At 43.4% G+C, this 18,589-nt stretch overlaps 1 protein-coding gene across 1 annotated transcript; it reads right to left on the bottom strand.

Moving 5' to 3' along the window:
- Positions 1-2,749: 2,749 nt before the first annotated feature.
- LOC139461141 (uncharacterized) lies at positions 2,750-18,589 on the bottom strand. Its single transcript, XM_071242687.1, has 7 exons — positions 18,428-18,589; positions 17,078-17,174; positions 14,069-14,138; positions 12,291-12,384; positions 12,090-12,119; positions 5,231-5,356; positions 2,750-3,167 (listed from the first exon to the last, which is right to left on the bottom strand). Exons 1-7 carry the CDS (start codon positions 18,489-18,491, stop codon positions 2,986-2,988), a joined length of 663 nt encoding a protein of 220 aa, XP_071098788.1. The 5' UTR covers positions 18,492-18,589; the 3' UTR covers positions 2,750-2,985.

The following is an 18,589-nucleotide window of genomic DNA, read 5'->3' as shown; positions in this document are numbered from 1 at the left end:
GTGAGTACATTAGTTCGGCAAGGACTGGACTTTTAAAGTCAGTTAACTCTCTTGTCTTGGAAAGATGCCCACTGTTACACTGTTGTGAACATTCTTGTACAACGCCCAAGCTCCTTTCCAGCGTGTGACACCTTCGTTACACTCTCAGTAACATCGCTGCTACCAGTGTGGGAGTGGCCATTACAAGGATCTTGAAATTTGCCCTCTAACCCCAAATGTACGTTTGTACTTTTGTTTATGTCTTTGGGAATGCCACCATGTTTCATTTTGAAAAAGTTTACGACTGACCATGTTTTCCAGATGAATTTACGTTTTTGTTTGCTTAATCAGATTGGTTTGAGATTGCAGACTAACGGAAAATCAATCACTGGATTGTCTGGTCCAGACTAAATTACTTACAGACCGCGTCATATAGCTGTAATATTGCTGAGTGCGGCGTTAAACGACAAACCAAACCAAACCAAAGCCGTTCGTCTGCAATCTCGAACCAATCTGATGAAATAAACAAAAAGGTAAAATTCATCTGGAACATAATGTCAGATGTAAAAAAAATTAACTGTTATAGCATTCCCAAGACTTAACAAAAGTATAACGTTAGTACTTTCAGGGTTAGAGGGCAAATTTCAAGATTCTTGTATAGTCTATGCCCAGACTGGTGGCAGCGATGTTACCGAGAGTGTAACGAAGGTGTCACGCGCTGGGAAGGAGCTTGTTTACTACCAAGCACAAAAAAAATTATTTAAAAAAAAATTGTTTTGAAACAGGCTATTCCTCATCTTGTATGGTACAGTATATAACTGTCACTGATGCATAAAACAATAAATGAATGTGACATATTAGCCTGATCGCGTATCCGTGACATAACATATAAACATGTGAAAAGATGCCTTTTCTATACGTTTAAACCAAAGATGAGTATTATATTAACATCAAAAGGAATAAATCCAACATCAGCATCACGTTTGTTTCATATTGATGTTAGTTGGTGTTAAAGACCTTGCATAAACTCATTAACATATATGATGAAAATCTGAATCTAGTCTAAATCTGAAATAAAAGGCTTGGCGACCATTGCATACAAATTGTACCATATAAGGATTTACAGGAGCTTTACTCAGACTAGGCCATTTTATAAGCTGACAGATACCAACGGCAAGGATGTCTGTTCATTAATTGAGCACTAACTTTTTCTTAGGTAATTCTAAAAGCTAAGAAATCATACAACTTTATGAATAGTAGGAGTGACTATTGGTCTGGAAATCACTATTGCGATAACTATTTTTATTGAAAGAAACTATTGCGATAACTATTGATATTGCAAGCAACTATTGTGATAAATATCGATAGTTTTCAGTGTATCATTTTAGATGAATTTTAGAGTTGAATTAAACCTTGGAACTGAAGTGTCCTTTGAATGTGATAACCATAACAACAAATAAAAAGTAAAGTTTGAGATATGACTGATTTGTTTTTTCTTTACCCTGATAATTTAAGAAAAAGAAACTTCCATATTACCATGTGTAAATTACTTGACTGTCAACCTCCCCCAAGACCGGTTGCTAAGCATCAAGGGCAGTTAACTATAATCCTCACTCCACTGCATTCGCGAGCGTGTTTCGGTGAATCTATTGCATGATATGGTAAATACAATCAAAACTATTGATATTCCTAACTGAAATTGATACTATTGATCAGAAACTGATTTAACAATTTATTGAATTTAAGTGGTTACCAATAGCAATATATCAATATTTTTGTTTTATCGTGACACCCCTAATGGATAGCAACTTCTGGTTTAATGCATACAGCAACGTTTTGATGTAGATTCTTACTGTTAATCTATTTATCATAAACTATCATGCCTATCATCAGTTGGTTGTTGTCACTCCAGCTTGATAACGGTAAAGAGTGAGTGAGTGAATATGGTTTTACGCTGCTTTTAGCAATATTCCAGCAATATCACGGCGGGGGACACCGGAAATGGTCTTCACACATTGTGTCCATGTCGGGAATCGAACCCGGGTCTTCGGCGTGACAATCGAAACCACTAGGCTACCCGACCGCCCTCCATGCACAATGAAGATATAGCACATTTCAGCCAAGTTAAAGAGGCATGTGGATTGCTATTTTTTTGTAATGAAGAATCATAATAATAGTTTTTAATTTTTTTTAAGTTTATACCCTATTAGCAGGCCATTTATCAAAGGGGTGGCGTGGCCTGACGTTTTTGATGCACTAATGTACTGAAAATAATAACCGTTATGGTTTTGGATGACCCACCCTGAAAAGACAAAATGCACAAAGTATTTTCTTTTTTAATATAAAAATGTCCATTTTTTCATGAACCTCATCCAATAACATGTATATATTATTTTTTAGGATGCTCATCTTGAAGTTTGTCAGCCCCATACCCGTGCTCGTGGGTTTCACCGAAGTGGTAAACGTCTGAGACCTGCATCACTTTGGGCTTTCCTCCCACATTAAGCTGACACGCCGTGATATAACTGGAATACTGTTAAAAGCGGCGTAAAACCCAACTCACTCACTCACTCATCTTGAAACTCATATTTTTTGCTGACCCTCCCGATTCCCTCTGACCCCCTCCCTGAATAAGAATGACCCGTGCCAAACAACCCTAGATCTGCCACTGCATATCATGAACACTAAATTGATATACTACTCAAAAGAAGTTAAGGATCACCTGATACTTTCATATTACAATAGTTAATCTCTCATGCCATGACAGATTAACATTACCAATACAAAATAATCTGGTGATCCTTAACTTCTTTTGAGTAGTATATTTAAGTAAAGATTTAACGTCACTAATCATTAAACCTAGGAATACCAGGAGTGACAATGCCGTGCCATGATCCTGTAACTGGAACCATTGCCACTCCTCTTGTTCGCTGGAAGTGTTCATCATCCTCGTGGACCCTCCCTTGAAGATGCAAGCGATATGGAGCAAGACCTTTGTGGCTTGTGTCAGCAACCGCAGCCATCGTTCTCTTGATGTTTTGACACTGGTTTCTCTGTGAGTTTGACGGCATCGGTGCTGAAGAGGTCTGGGTTTGGAGCAGGCTCAGCGTTGCCGAGTCCGGAGTTGGGGTAAGTCTCGTACACCCGAATCAGCTGCTTGGCCACCTGGAGGAACGCCTCCTCGATGCCTGGAACAAGGGCGGGTAATTAAAGGTCACGAGAACTACGGTAATGGATCCAGGGGTTGGTGTAGGTTTACCAAAAAGTGAGACTTGGAGACATAGATGATGACTGTAAACCGACATGAGGCATACAATGTCATGTGAGTGAGTGAGTGTGTTGGGTTTAACGCCGCTTTAAACAGTATTCCAGTTATATCACGGCGTGTCAGCTTCATGTGATGCAGGTGTCAGACGTTTACCATTTTAGTGAAACCCACGAGCACAGGTATGGTGCTGACAAACCTAGAAACATAATCTGGGCGAACCAGGATTTGAACCCACAATCATAGATTTCTGACACGACCAAGGGACGCAAATCTGCACAGCGAATCGCGGCGCTTTAGACGACTGGGCCACCCCTGCCCTCCAATGTCTTGTGAGAAATTATGTTTCTCACACGACACTGTATGCAACAGAGGCAAGAGCGTCCACTAGTCTTTTTATCAAAGTCTTGTTTCCACCCTTGCCACATCAAGCCCACTTTCCTGTGCTAAATATGATGGAACATATCGATAGTCTAATAAGAGAACAAATTGTTTGATAGGCATTACTGTAAAAAGCGACGTTTCGGTATAGATCCTTGTACCGTTGTCAAGCAAGATTCGGATCTAAACAGAAACGTTGCTTTTTACAGTATTAAAGAAGTTGTTATCCATAAAATTGAGTCTACCTTGCAATCAGAGAACGTTTCACAAAACAACATCCACGACTGGTACACCTTCGAATGAAAGTGATTTGCCGCTGCCTGTCTTTGTTGACACGAATATGTCTTTTTCAACTTTTAACACCCCACAATGATTGCCTATGTTTTTGTGTCAGGGATGAAATCGCGAATGTTTTCGTTATCTAATTGACTAGGTCGTCGCCTATCTTTATAAAGCTATACGAGATAAGGACAGTGATATGATTGGACGTCTATTGTTATGGCGTGGCCGGGGAATGCCGGCTCTTCCGCTCTCTGGGCGGACGCTCTACGACTTGACCACGGAGGCAGTCCTGAATAAGAAGGCTGTGTTTTGAACACTGTTGTAGAATATTGGCTGGTCCGTATTTAGAGTATTTAACCTAACTGGAGACATATTTCCAAAATCAAAAATTGTTTTATTAATATGTCCAAATGATGTAAGAGGGTAACAGTGCATCTTATCCCGCAAGACAAACTTGTTAACTAATCTCTTTACTGGACACACGTATTCAGTGTTTGGAGCTAAGAATGAAAGTCAATGCGTCCTTTCAGAGCACTGATGTTGAAAGTTACAGATGTCGGGGGTGGGTCACCACATTCTAATCCTATAGGAACAAACATAGAGGACTCCACCCCACCTAATCACTAACTTTGTTAACTTTATACAGTCCTGGTGAGCTAGAAGACAAATATTTACATGGACTTATCTAGGCCTGATCATTGGCTGATATTCATCCCCTCTCAGCAAATGTCAGTAAAAATCCCACCGTAATTCCCTACTCATGTTGATCATGTTGATACAGCTATAACTGATGTCATGGCTTCGTTGAGGGGACTCTCAGGACCAACCAAAAAGTAGTGTTGGATGCATATTGTAAAAACTGAATTTAAGACAAGAGTTTGCCACTAACGTGGCTATATCCCCCGCCCCTGTTGCAGAATTTATGACGTAATTAAATCTAAACAAACCCTTATCTTTTTTAACCGAGGTGGAACTTGTCATTGAAATTGTAAAAAAAAGAAGAGTTTTGAACCTAAGTCCATCTTGTTGCCATTGAAACTTAAAAAATATAAATTTATAAAATTTCTAAATACCCGGTAGCAAAAGGCACCAGTTCAGCATGTACTTGACAGACCTGCAAAGTTTCATGAAAAAATATTGAACGGTTTCTGAGTTATGCTCCAAAAACGAAACGTGACGGACGGAAATAAGGATTTTCTCCTAATTTGCCTGCCAAGGGAGGTTTGCAATCCTAGGTAAAACCCTTATCATGCTCATTTGGACATGTATTTATCATATTTTCATTCCAGAATCTCTCATCACAATAAGAAATGAAAATCTTACCAATGTTTTTTAGAGCCGATGTTTCAGCGAAGAGGGCATCAATGGAGTCGGCATACTCCTGGGCATCCGCCACGCTGACCTTCCTGCCACTGTCAAGGTCGGCCTTGTTTCCAATCAGACACATCACTGAAACAGTCATGGTTTCTCATCTGATTGCGTCATACATCATAGTGAGAGAGTGAGTAGGGTTTAACGCCGCTTTTAACAGTATTCCAGTTATATCATGGCGTGTCAGCTTAATGTGGGAGGAAAGCCCCAAGTGATGCAGGTCTCAGACGTTTATCACTTCGGTGAAACCCACGAGCACGGGTATGGTGCTGACAAACCTAGAAACATAATCGGGGCGAACCAGGATTCCAACCTACAATCATAGGTTTCTGGCGTGCCCAAGGGACGCAACTCTGCACAGAGAATCGTGGCGCCTTAGACGACTGGGCCACTCGTGCCCCAAAACAAATCATAACATTAGGCTTAAAAAAATATAAGAGTTGGTTCTCAGGCAATGACTTTTGAAAAATATAGTGCTTGTTCAAGCTAGTATGTAACCAAATAAACAGTTCCATCAACCTGGGATAGGGCCAAGCTACATAAACAAGCATACAAACTCCCATTGCCGCAATTATCATACCACGAGATGTGCAGTAGAGGGAGGCAACTGCATGCTATATTGGATCGCATTGTTTTAAGTATTAGGATTTTTATGGGTTTTTTAAAAATGGAAATAAAAACAAAACATGTTATTAGCTTCCAAAACAATCATATTTATGGGCGTGGCTTAAAGGTATCGGCACGGCAGTGCAGCAGTACGAGACAAAGGTTTTCATTGGCTGATGTGCGATTCTTAGCAGCTATACATGTTCTTTTTCGGCTATTTCTGTTAATCCCACAAAAATATCAATATTGTGTACACTGAAATGTTGAATTTGTGAAACATTACCTTTGTTCTTGATATTGTGAGTGATTAAAATAACAATAAACAATCTGTAACCATGGTAACTAGAAATTTATTATTTACCCTGTTCATTACCATAAACTGTCACTTCTTACTTGTCCAGTGTGTGTATGCTTGAGTTTGCAGAGCTCCAGATAACTTTTTGAGCAATTGAGTTTTTACTCTAGGGTTTCTATTTTGATTGGGTTATTACATTTTTCATTGGGTAAGCAATATTTTTTCACTCATCTATTCATCACTTTGTTATGTTTTTCCCCAAATTAGTGAACATTTTAAGATTTAAAAAAAAAGATGAAATAATGTTTTAGATATATATAATTGTTCTAAATATATAGGCTTGGCTCCGAAAGTATATTAGCTCGTAATTGTGTTTCGGAAATTAGCTCCTTTGTACGCATGCTGAAAAAGCTTCATTGGGTATTTATGCATGCTGTTTTTATACATTTGAGTTTTTCATTTAATGTATGCGTTTCCCTACGCAAGTTAATTGAAAGTAATTGGGTTTTGAATATTTTTCGGGGGGTATTTTACGCAAATACGCAGCTTATCTGTAGCTCTGTGTTTGAGTGTGTGTTTGAGTGTGTGTGTGTCTGTGCTTGTGTCTGCGTTTTGTGTGTCTGTTGTTGTGTGTTGTGTGTGTTTGTGTGTTGTGCGTTGTGCGTGCGTGTGTACATGCATACGTGATCGTGCGTCATATCAAACACTGTAAGGGGATGGCGGATGCTTGTAACACATAGATTACGATTTGCGACAAAAAAATACAACAGATGCATTTTTCATTGACCTCTCAAATTTACATAATTCACAGTCCAACTAAATGTGAAACAGCACTGTGATAATCGTTAACAGGTTTCTGGTTGTTAAGACATTGTCTCTTTGCCCTCTCATGGGAATGGTCTAGGTTTTGAAACTTCTTCTTTCTGAGTGGCATCAACTAACTGATTGGGATGGCAGTATTATCCAATTCAACCTGCTGTATCTCAATAAATATTTGTACAGATTTAGGTACCAGCCCTCGAGATGATTTCTTGGCGTCAACCTACTGCTAAGTGAGACACCTTGTGCTTTGTGACAAAGTCTTTGGTGATAATGCTGATCTGGCATCCTCTTTGGAAACATTTCCAAAGAATGGAAGTTTGACGTCTGGTCTTAACCATAAACTTGAATTCAGAATAAAAAGTGCCGACCCCTCTCAGAATTGAAAAAAACCCTGTAACTCAACCTGCGCATTTGCCACAGTGAAATACTTTTTCTTGTCCCCACAGTGGGCGAAATGTTTCGGGAGATGATTTCGTCTGTCGATTTTTATTGTCTGTTTTACGTTATGTCCGTTTGATAAATTTAATTTTGGTAATGCATTTGTGATTAAGTATGTCCTAAAGTATTAAAATCTGCAAAGTTGCAACGTTGACATTTCTTGCCCTTTAAGCATTCCCCCTGACCAACTTCTAGACCAATATGTAATTAATTAATAGAAGCACTACCCCCAAGACTTCTGCTACTCCTACAGTCACATGAGAGTCCCGAGACTCTGGCTACTCCTACACAGTCACATGAAAGTCCCGAGACTCCAGCTACTCCCACACAGTCACATGAAAGTCCCGAGACTCCAGCTACTCCTACACAGTCACATGAAAGTCGCAAGACTCCAGCTACTCCCACACGTCACATGAAAGTCCCGAGACTCCAGCTACTCCTACACAGTCACATGAAAGTCCTGAGACTCCAGCTACTCCCACACAGTCACATGAAAGTCCCGAGACTCCAGCTACTCCCACAGTCACATGAAAGTCCCGAGACTCCAGCTAATCCTACAGTCACGTGAAAGTCCTGAGACTCCGGCTACTCCTACAGTCACATGAAAGTCCCGAGACTCCAGCTACTCCAACACAGTCACATGAAAGTCCCGAGACGCCAGCTACTCCTACACAGTCACATGAAAGTCCCGAGACTCCAGCTACTCCTACACAGTCACATGAAAGTCCCAAGACTCCAGCTACTCCTACACAGTCACATGAAAGTCCTGAGACTCCAGCTACTCCCACACAGTCACATGAAAGTCTCGAGACTCCAGCTACTCCAACACAGTCACATAAAAGTCTCGAGACTCCAGCTACTCCTACAGTCACATGAAAGTCTCGAGACTCCAGCTACTCCCACACAGTCACATGAAAGTCCTGAGACTCCAGCTACTCCCACACAGCCACATGAAAGTCCCGAGACTCCAGCTACTCCTACACAGTCACATGAAAGTCCCAAGACTCCAGCTACTCCCACACAGTCACATGAAAGTCCCGAGACTCCAGCTACTCCTACAGTCACATGAAAGTCCCGAGACTCTGGCTACTCCCACACAGTCACATGAAAGTCCCGAGACTCCAGCTACTCCTACACAGTCACATGAAAGTCCTGAGACTCCAGCTACTCCTACACAGTCACATGAAAGTCCCAAGACTCTGGCTACTCCTACACAGTCACATGAAAGTCCCAAGACTCCAGCTACTCCTACACAGTCACATGAAAGTCCCGAGACTCCAGCGACTCCTACACAGTCACATGAAAGTCTCGAGACTCCAGCTACTCCCACACAGTCACATGAAAGTCTCGAGACTCCAGCTACTCCCACACAGTCACATGAAAGTCCCGAGACTCCAGCTACTCCTACACAGTCACATGAAAGTCCCAAGACTCCAGCTACTCCCACACAGTCACATGAAAGTCCCGAGACTCTGGCTACTCCCACACAGTCACATGAAAGTCCCGAGACTCCAGCTAATCCTACAGTCACATGAAAGTCTCGAGACTCCAGCTAATCCTACAGTCACATGAAAGTCTCGAGACTCCGGCTACTCCAACACAGTCACATGAAAGTCCTGAGACACCAGCTACTCCTACACAGTCACATGAAAAGTCCCGAGACTCCAGCTACTCCTACACAGTCACATGAAAGTCCTGAGACACCAACTACTCCTACACAGTCACATGAAAGTCCCGAGACTCCAGCTACTCCTACACAGTCACATGAAAGTCACGAGACTCCAGCTACTCCTACAGTCACGTGAAAGTTCCAAGACTCCAGCTACTCCTACACAGTCACATGAAAGTCCTGAGACTCCAGCTACTCCCACACAGTCACATGAAAGTCTCGAGACTCCAGCTACTCCAACACAGTCACATGAAAGTCTCGAGACTCCAGCTACTCCTACAGTCACATGAAAGTCTCGAGACTCCAGCTACTCCCACACAGTCACATGAAAGTCCTGAGACTCCAGCTACTCCCACACAGCCACATGAAAGTCCCGAGACTCCAGCTACTCCTACACAGTCACATGAAAGTCCCAAGACTCCAGCTACTCCCACACAGTCACATGAAAGTCCCGAGACTCCAGCTACTCCTACAGTCACATGAAAGTCCCGAGACTCTGGCTACTCCCACACAGTCACATGAAAGTCCCGAGACTCCAGCTACTCCTACACAGTCACATGAAAGTCCTGAGACTCCAGCTACTCCTACACAGTCACATGAAAGTCCCAAGACTCCAGCTACTCCTACACAGTCACATGAAAGTCCCAAGACTCCAGCTACTCCTACACAGTCACATGAAAGTCCCGAGACTCCAGCGACTCCTACACAGTCACATGAAAGTCTCGAGACTCCAGCTACTCCCACACAGTCACATGAAAGTCTCGAGACTCCAGCTACTCCCACACAGTCACATGAAAGTCCCGAGACTCCAGCTACTCCTACACAGTCACATGAAAGTCCCGAGACTCCAGCTACTCCCACACAGTCACATGAAAGTCCCGAGACTCTGGCTACTCCCACACAGTCACATGAAAGTCCCGAGACTCCAGCTAATCCTACAGTCACATGAAAGTCTCGAGACTCCAGCTAATCCTACAGTCACATGAAAGTCTCGAGACTCCGGCTACTCCAACACAGTCACATGAAAGTCCTGAGACACCAGCTACTCCTACACAGTCACATGAAAAGTCCCGAGACTCCAGCTACTCCTACACAGTCACATGAAAGTCCTGAGACACCAACTACTCCTACACAGTCACATGAAAGTCCCGAGACTCCAGCTACTCCTACACAGTCACATGAAAGTCACGAGACTCCAGCTACTCCTACAGTCACATGAAAGTCCCAAGACTCCAGCTACTCCTACACAGTCACATGAAAGTCCCGATACTCCAGCTACTCCTACACAGTCACATGAAAGTCCCAAGACTCCAGCTACTCCTACACAGTCACATGAAAAGTCCCAAGACTCCAGCTACTCCTACACAGTCACATGAAAAGTCCCGAGACTCCAGCTACTCCTACAGTCACATGAAAAGTCCCGAGACTCCAGCTACTCCTACACAGTCACATGAAAGTCCCAAGACTCCAGCTACTCCTACACAGTCACATGAAAAGTCCCGAGACTCCAGCTACTCCTACACAGTCACATGAAAGTCCCAAGACTCCAGCTACTCCTACACAGTCACATGAAAGTCCCGAGACTCCAGCTACTCCTACACAGTCACATGAAAGTCCCAAGACTCCAGCTACTCCTACACAGTCACATGAAAAGTCCCGAGACTCCAGCTACTCCTACACAGTCACATGAAAGTCCCAAGACTCCAGCTACTCCTACACAGTCACATGAAAGTCTCGAGACTCCGGCTACTCCTACAGTCACATGAAAGTCCTGAGACTCCAGCTACTCCTACAGTCACATGAAAGTCCCGACCTCCGCCTACTCCTACAGTCACATGAAAGTCCTGAGACTCCAGCTACTCCCACAGTCACATGAAAGTCCCAAGACTCTGGCTACTCCCACACAGTCACACGAAAGCCCCGAGACTCTAGCTACTCCTACAGTCACATGAAAGTCCCAAGACTCTGGCTACTCCTACAGTCACATGAAAGTCCCGAGACTCTGGCTACTCCTACAGTCACATGAAAGCCCCGAGACTCTAGCTACTCCTACAGTCACATGAAAGTCCCGAGACTCCAGCTACTCCTACAGTCACATGAAAGTCCCGAGACTCTAGCTACTCCTACAGTCACATAAAAGTCCCGAGACTCTGGCTACTCCCACACAGTCACATGAAAGTCTCGAGACTCTGGCTACTCCTACACAGTCACACGAAAGCCCCGAGACTCTAGCTACTCCTACAGTCACATGAAAGCCCCGAGACTCTGGCTACTCCTACACAGTCACATGAAAGTCCCGAGACTCTGGCTACTCCCACACAGTCACATGAAAGTCTCGAGACTCTGGCTACTCCCACACAGTCACATGAAAGTCCCGAGACTCCAGCTACTCCTACAGTCACATGAAAGTCTCGAGACTCCAGCTACTCCCACACAGTCACATGAAAGTCCCAAGACTCTGGCTACTCCTACACAGTCACATGAAAGTCCCAAGACTCCAGCTACTCCTACACAGTCACATGAAAGTCTCGAGACTCTGGCTACTCCCACACAGTCACATGAAAGTCCCGAGACTCTGGCTACTCCCACACAGTCACATGAAAGTCTCGAGACTCTGGCTACTCCCACACAGTCACATGAAAGTCTCGAGACTCTGGCTACTCCCACACAGTCACATGAAAGTCTCAAGACTCCAGCTACTCCAACACAGTCACATGAAAGTCTTGAGACTCTGACTACTCCCACACAGTCACATGAAAGTCCCGAGACTCTGGCTACTCCCACACAGTCACATGAAAGTCTTGAGACTCCAGCTACTCCTACACAGTCACATGAAAGTCTCGAGACTCCAGCTACTCCCACACAGTCACATGAAAGTCTTGAGACTCTGGCTACTCCCACACAGTCACATGAAAGTCCCAGGACTCCAGCTACTCCTCCAGTCACATTAAAACACAGGAAGAAAGTTTCAGTGTACCTACCTATAGGCGTGTCTACATTTTTCTTCAGTTCTGAAAAAAACAACACAAGAGAAATTAGACCTTTCCATTGACCATGATGACATTCTACCGTTTTCATCAATACTTAATAATCTTTTCCTTTTAGTTTTCAGATCACACACACAGCTAATAATGATCTATGAGCTGCATATTTAATAATAGCTTCAACAAGCTCTGTCTGACCTTTGACCCAGTCCTTGATGTCATAGAAACTGTCGGAGGAAGTGATGTCGTAAACCAACATGGCGGCATTGGCCTTCCGGTAGTACATCGGGGCCTGAAACATTGAATATCCTTGAAGTCACATTCATACACCTAAACAACTGACAGTGAACACAAGTGAAGTCACTTTCTTACACCTAAACAACTCAAAGTGAACACAAGTGAAGTCACTTTCTTACACCTAAACAACTCAAAGTGAACACAAGTGAAGTCACTTTCTTACACCTAAACAACTCACAGTGAATACAAGTGAAGTCACTTTCTTACACCTAAACAACTCACAGTGAACACCAGTGAAGTCACTTTCTTACACCTAAACTCACAGTGAATACCAGTGAAGTCACTTTCTTACACCTAAACAACTCACAGTGAATACCAGTGAAGTCCCTTTCTTACACCTAAACAACTCACAGTGAACACCAGTGAAGTCACTTTCTTACACCTAAACAACTCACAGTGAACACCAGTGAAGTCACTTTCTTACACCTAAACAACTCACAGTGAACACCAGTGAAGTCACTTTCTTACACCTAAACATCTCACAGTGAACACAAGTGAAGTCACTTTCTTACACCTAAACAACTCACAGTGAATACAAGTGAAGTCACTTTCTTACACCTAAACAACTCACAGTGAACACCAGTGAAGTCACTTTCTTACACCTAAACAACTCACAGTGAATACAAGTGAAGTCACTTTCTTACACCTAAACAACTCACAGTGAACACCAGTGAAGTCACTTTCTTACACCTAAACATCTTACACTGAACATCAGTGAAGTCACTTTCTTACACCTAAACATCTTACACTGAACATCAGTGAAGTCACTTTCTTACACCTAAACAACTCACAGTGAACACCAGTGAAGTCACTTTCTTACACCTAAACATCTTACACTGAACATCAGTGAAGTCACTTTCTTACACCTAAACAACTCACAGTGAACACCAGTGAAGTCACTTTCTTACACCTAAACATCTCACAGTGAACACAAGTGAAGTCACTTTCTTACACCTAAACAACTCACAGTGAACACAAGTGAAGTCACTTTCTTACACCTAAACAACTCACAGTGAACACCAGTGAAGTCACTTTCTTACACCTAAACAACTCACAGTGAACACCAGTGAAGTCACTTTCTTACACCTAAACAACTCACAGTGAACACCAGTGAAGTCACTTTCTTACACCTAAACATCTCACAGTGAACACCAGTGAAGACACATTCTCACAGCTAAACATCTCACAGTGAACATCAGTTAATTCACATTCTCACATGTATCTGATGAAAGTATTCACTATCAACCTGAATCTCTCCTGCCCTGCTGAAAGTACTCACCATTGACCTGAATCTCTCTTGCCATGCTGAAAGTACTCACCATTGACCTGAATCTCTCCTGTCCTACTGAAAGTACTCACCATTGACCTGAATCTCTCTTGCCATGCTGAAAGTACTCACCATTGACCTGCATCTCTCTTGCCCTGCAGAAAGTACTCACCATTGACCTGAATCTCTCCTGTCCTACTGAATGTACTCACCAGTGACCTGAATCTCTCCTGCCCGGCTGAAAGTACTCACCATTGACCTGAATCTCTCCTGCCCGGCTGAAAGTACTCACCATTGACCTAAATCTCTCCTGTCCTACTGAAAGTACTCACCATTGACTTGAATCTCTCTTGCCCTGCTGAAAGTACTCACCATTGACCTGAATCTCTCTTGCCCTGCTGAAAGTACTCACCATTGACCTGAATCTCTCTTGCCCTGCTGTATCCCACACTTGCAGTTTAACTCGGTAGTTGTCCACCGTCCTGCAAGAGACAAAGACACAATTCATCCAACTTGTTCAGTCATAGACAACCACCAGCCTTTGAATAAATGTGGGAAAATAACAATGAATACAGCACTAGTCAAGTGACCGTGTACAAGGCTAGTCTCTGTGACCGTGTACAAGGTTTGTCTCTGTGACCACGTACAAGATGAGTCTCTGTGACCACACACGTACAAAACACTGACCACATATAAGGTGATCATGTACAAGACAAGTCTCTGTGACCACGTACGTACAAAACACTGACCATGCACAAGGTGTGTGTCGTTGACCACGTACAAGACAAGTCTCTATGGCCACGTACAGGTCTCTGTGGCCACATACAAGTCTCTGTGATCACGTACAAGACGAGTCTCTATGGCCACGTACAAGACCAGTCTCTATGGCCACGTACAAGACTCTGTGATCATGTACAAGACAAGTCTCTGTGACCACGTACACGACAAGTCTCTGTGACCACATACAAGTCTCTGTGGCCACATACAAGACAAGTCTCTATGGCCACGTACAAGACTCTGTGATCATGTACAAGACAAGTCTCTGTGACCACGTACACGACAAGTCTCTGTTACCACATACAAGTCTCTATGGCCACATACAAGTCTCTGTGACCACTTACAAGACGAGTCTCTGAGACCACGTACAAGACGAGTCTCTGTGACCACGTACAAGACGAGTCTCTGTGGCCACATACAAGTCTTTATGATCATGTACAAGACAAGTCTCTGTGGCCACATACAAGTCTCTGTGATCATGTACAAGACAAGTCTCTGTGACCATGTACAAGACGAGTCTCTGTGGCCACATACAAGTCTCTATAGCCACGTACAAGTCTCTGTGACCACGTACACGACAAGTCTCTAAGGCCACGTACAAGACTCTGTGGCCACATACAAGTCTCCGTGATCACGTACACGACAAGTCTCTATGGCCACGTACCAGACTCTGTGATCATGTACAAGACAAGTCTCTGTGACCACGTACAAGACAAGTCTCTGTGACCACATACAAGTCTCTGTGGCCACATACAAGACGAGTCTCTATGGCCACGTACAAGACTCTGTGACCACGTACACGACAAGTCTCTGTGACCACATACAAGTCTCTGTGGCCACATACAAGACGAGTCTCTGTGGCCACGTACAAGTCTCTGTGGCCACATACAAGTCTCTATGGCCACGTACAAGTCTAGTCTCTGTGGCCACATACAAGTCTCTATGGCCACGTACAAGTCTCTGTGGCCACATACAAGACTCTATGGCCACGTACAAGACTAGTCTCTGTGGCCACATACAAGTCTCTATGGCCACGTACAAGTCTCTGTGGCCACATACAAGTCTCTATGGCCACGTACAAGACTAGTCTCTGTGGCCACATACAAGTCTCTATGGCCACGTACAAGACTAGTCTCTGTGGCCACATACAAGTCTCTATGGCCACATACAAGACTCTGTGATCATGTACAAGACTAGTCTCTGTGACCACGTACAAGACGAGTCTCTATGGCCATGTACAAGACGAGTCTCTATGGCCACGTACAAGACTAGTCTCTGTGACCACGTACAAGACGAGTCTCTATGGCCATGTACAAGACGAGTCTCTGTGACCACGTACACGACTCTGTGATCATGTACAAGGTGAGTCTCTATGGCCACGTACACGACAAGTCTCTATGGCCACGTACACGACAAGTCTCTATGGCCACGTACACGACAAGTCTCTATGGCCACGTACACGACAAGTCTCTGTGACCACGTACATGACTCTGTGACCACGTACAAGACGAGTCTCTATGGCCACGTACATGTCTCCGTGATCACGTACAAGACGAGTCTCTGTGACCACGTACCAGACTCTGTGATCACGTTCAAGATGAGTCTCTGTGACCACGTACAAGACTCTGTGACCAAGACTAATCTCTGTGACCACGCACAAGACTCTGTGACCAAGACTAATCTCTTTGACCAAGTACAAGACCCTCTGATCACATACAAGACGAGTCTCAATGACCATGTACAAGGTGAGTCTCTGTGGCCACATACAAGATGAGTCACAGCGATGATGTACAAGACTAGCTACATGATACTGCATTCCACGTGAATCGACAGTCCAGGGCATGATATGGCGTCACCATGGGTTGAACATGGCGGAGGAAGAGCAACAGTGGTTGTTTTGCTAAATGCCCTATGATGAGCAACAAGTGATTATGGAACCCATGTCAAATCATTTTGGAACCCATGTCAAGTCATTATGGAACCCATGTCAAGTCATTATGGAACCCATGTCAAGTCATTATGGAACCCATGTCAAGTCATTATGGAACCCATGTCAAGTCATTATGGAATCCATGTCAAGTCATTATGGAACCCATGTCAAGTCATTATGGAATCCATGTTCTTATGGAACTAGGCAGATTGCTCATTCTTGTGCCCAGCAACTTACTACAAAAGTCCAGCTTCCACAAATGCCGAATAATGCTGGAAATTTGTGGCAGAACCAGTGGCAGAACCAGTGGTACAACCAGTGGCTATAGTTCCTTCTATGTGCCTCCTATTGACCAATCACATTCCACCTCTCATATCACTGGCATTACTTCAAACAAAATTGCGACGCCCAGCTAAGACGACGTGATCGATAATCAAAATCTATACTGCAATAAAACAGATATTACCTTGCATCAAATCATTTGAGCACCTTGATTAGAAACATGAAAAGATTTGGAAAATATCTGTCGATGGTATATCTGTCATTTGAAGGTACACATGCTTTGCAAAGCCTACAGTTGACGGAAATCTGCATGTTGAGATTCATGTTGTTTACATCCTGGATGCCGAGACTTGCCGAGCGTCTGGGTGTCCCAACGTTTAAAACGAACTCAATCACTTCTCACTGTACCTTCCAGTTACCATGGTTACTTACATCTTGTATGTGAAGAAGGAAGCACCGATTGTGGGACTGACAGCCTTGCTGAACATTCCCCCGACATAGCGGATCACAACACTTGTCTTTCCCACACCTGAAACACACAATAGAATACACTGGAATATCTATTCCAAACAGGGCTCTGACTAATCTGGACCACTTAATTTACTGGACAAAATTGTGGCCTTGAGTCTCAGCCAAATACTTCCGAGTCTTCAAGCCCTGACATATATTTTGGCATTATTATTGTGTCTTTGTTTGTTTGCTGTTTAACGCCGCACTCAGCAATAGCCCAGCTATGTAACGTCAGTCTGTAAATAATCAAGTCTGGACCAGACAATCCAGTGATTGACATACAGGAGCATCAATCCACGTAATTGGGATCGATGACATGTATCAACCAATCCTGTTAGTCCTCTTACAACAAGCAAAGACACCTTCTACTGCAAGCATGGGTTGCTGAAGACCTATTCTAAAACGGAGAGGTGAAACGAAGTTTGACATCATGTGAGTATTGGAGAGATTGTTACAAAGATTTTAAAAATAGTTTATGACTGGTAGCCATTTAGTGATGTAGAAGTGTACTCATTGACTTTTCTAACGGAACAATTCATAGCACCCCCAGTTGTGACAAACTGAAAAACTGATTAAAAATAATGAACAGATCTGGGAATATGGTAATCACAGCTTCAAATACAGGAGGGAAGATCTGAGACAGTGAGAGCTAATTCTTCTGGATTTGGAAGGAAATGATCTTGATGTGTCGATCAGCTGATAACATATATTATTTACAGGGGGCAGTCGGGTAGCCTAGTGGTAAAAGCATTTGCTTGTTATGCCAAAGACCCGGGTTCAATACCCGACATCTGTACAATGCGTGAAGCCCATTTCTGGCGTCCCCCGCTGTGATATTGCTGGAATATTGCTAAATGCAGGGTAAAACCATACTCACTCTCTCTCTCTCTCTATTATTTACAAAATGATGTCATCTACATCTGTCACACTGAACACAATCTAGTATACACAGATGACACTTTAGCCAACTTCAGTTGTCAGCAGTGAGTATCGGACAGTAAAACAATGCAGTCAGAGTGGGTCTATTTATAGGTGCTAACCTGCCCCAGGCTCCAGGCTCAGGTAGTATGTGCACTCAATTGCCTCAAAATATGTTAGGGCGTGTCGAATCAGGTAACATCATAAATGGTGTTCAAATTTTATAAAACAGTTTCCGTTATTACCATCTGCTTGAGAGTTGTATGACAAGGCAGGTGCAAAATGTTTGTCTTGACGTTTGAACACCTCGGAAGTGAAATGGACCAGTTAACACTTCGTCGCCCATTTTCTTACCTTGCGAGCCTAAAACAACCACCTTCGCCTCTAAAGATCGCATGCTCTCCTCTGGAGTTGCCATTGACTGGGTCAAGGTTTCTGATTAGACTTCACGTGTTAAAATAGGTGTTATCGTGCTTGTTCTTTATCATCAAAACTGTAAACATTGGCCACCGGAAG

Source organism: Haliotis cracherodii, unplaced genomic scaffold, assembly GCF_022045235.1.
Source record: "Haliotis cracherodii isolate W230 unplaced genomic scaffold, xgHalCrac1.p SCAF_14, whole genome shotgun sequence".
In the NCBI taxonomy this organism is placed as follows: Eukaryota; Metazoa; Mollusca; class Gastropoda; order Lepetellida; family Haliotidae; genus Haliotis; species Haliotis cracherodii.
The sequence above is the reverse complement of the archived record's forward strand: the minus strand, read 5'-3'. Positions and strand labels throughout refer to the sequence as shown.

What these genes read in the sequence shown, in the direction of transcription:
- LOC139461141 (XM_071242687.1), bottom strand. Translation starts at nt 18,491, where the DNA reads ATGGCAACTCCAGAGGAGAGCATGCGATCTTTAGAGGCGAAGGTGGTT. An exon ending in AAGAGAGATTCAGGTCAATG is followed by an intron (nt 12,385 to 14,068) that starts GTGAGTACTTTC and finishes TCAATGTTTCAG; the next exon opens with GCCCCGATGTACTACCGGAA. An exon ending in ATCGGCTCTAAAAAACATTG is followed by an intron (nt 3,168 to 5,230) that starts GTAAGATTTTCA and finishes CCCTTGTTCCAG; the next exon opens with GCATCGAGGAGGCGTTCCTC.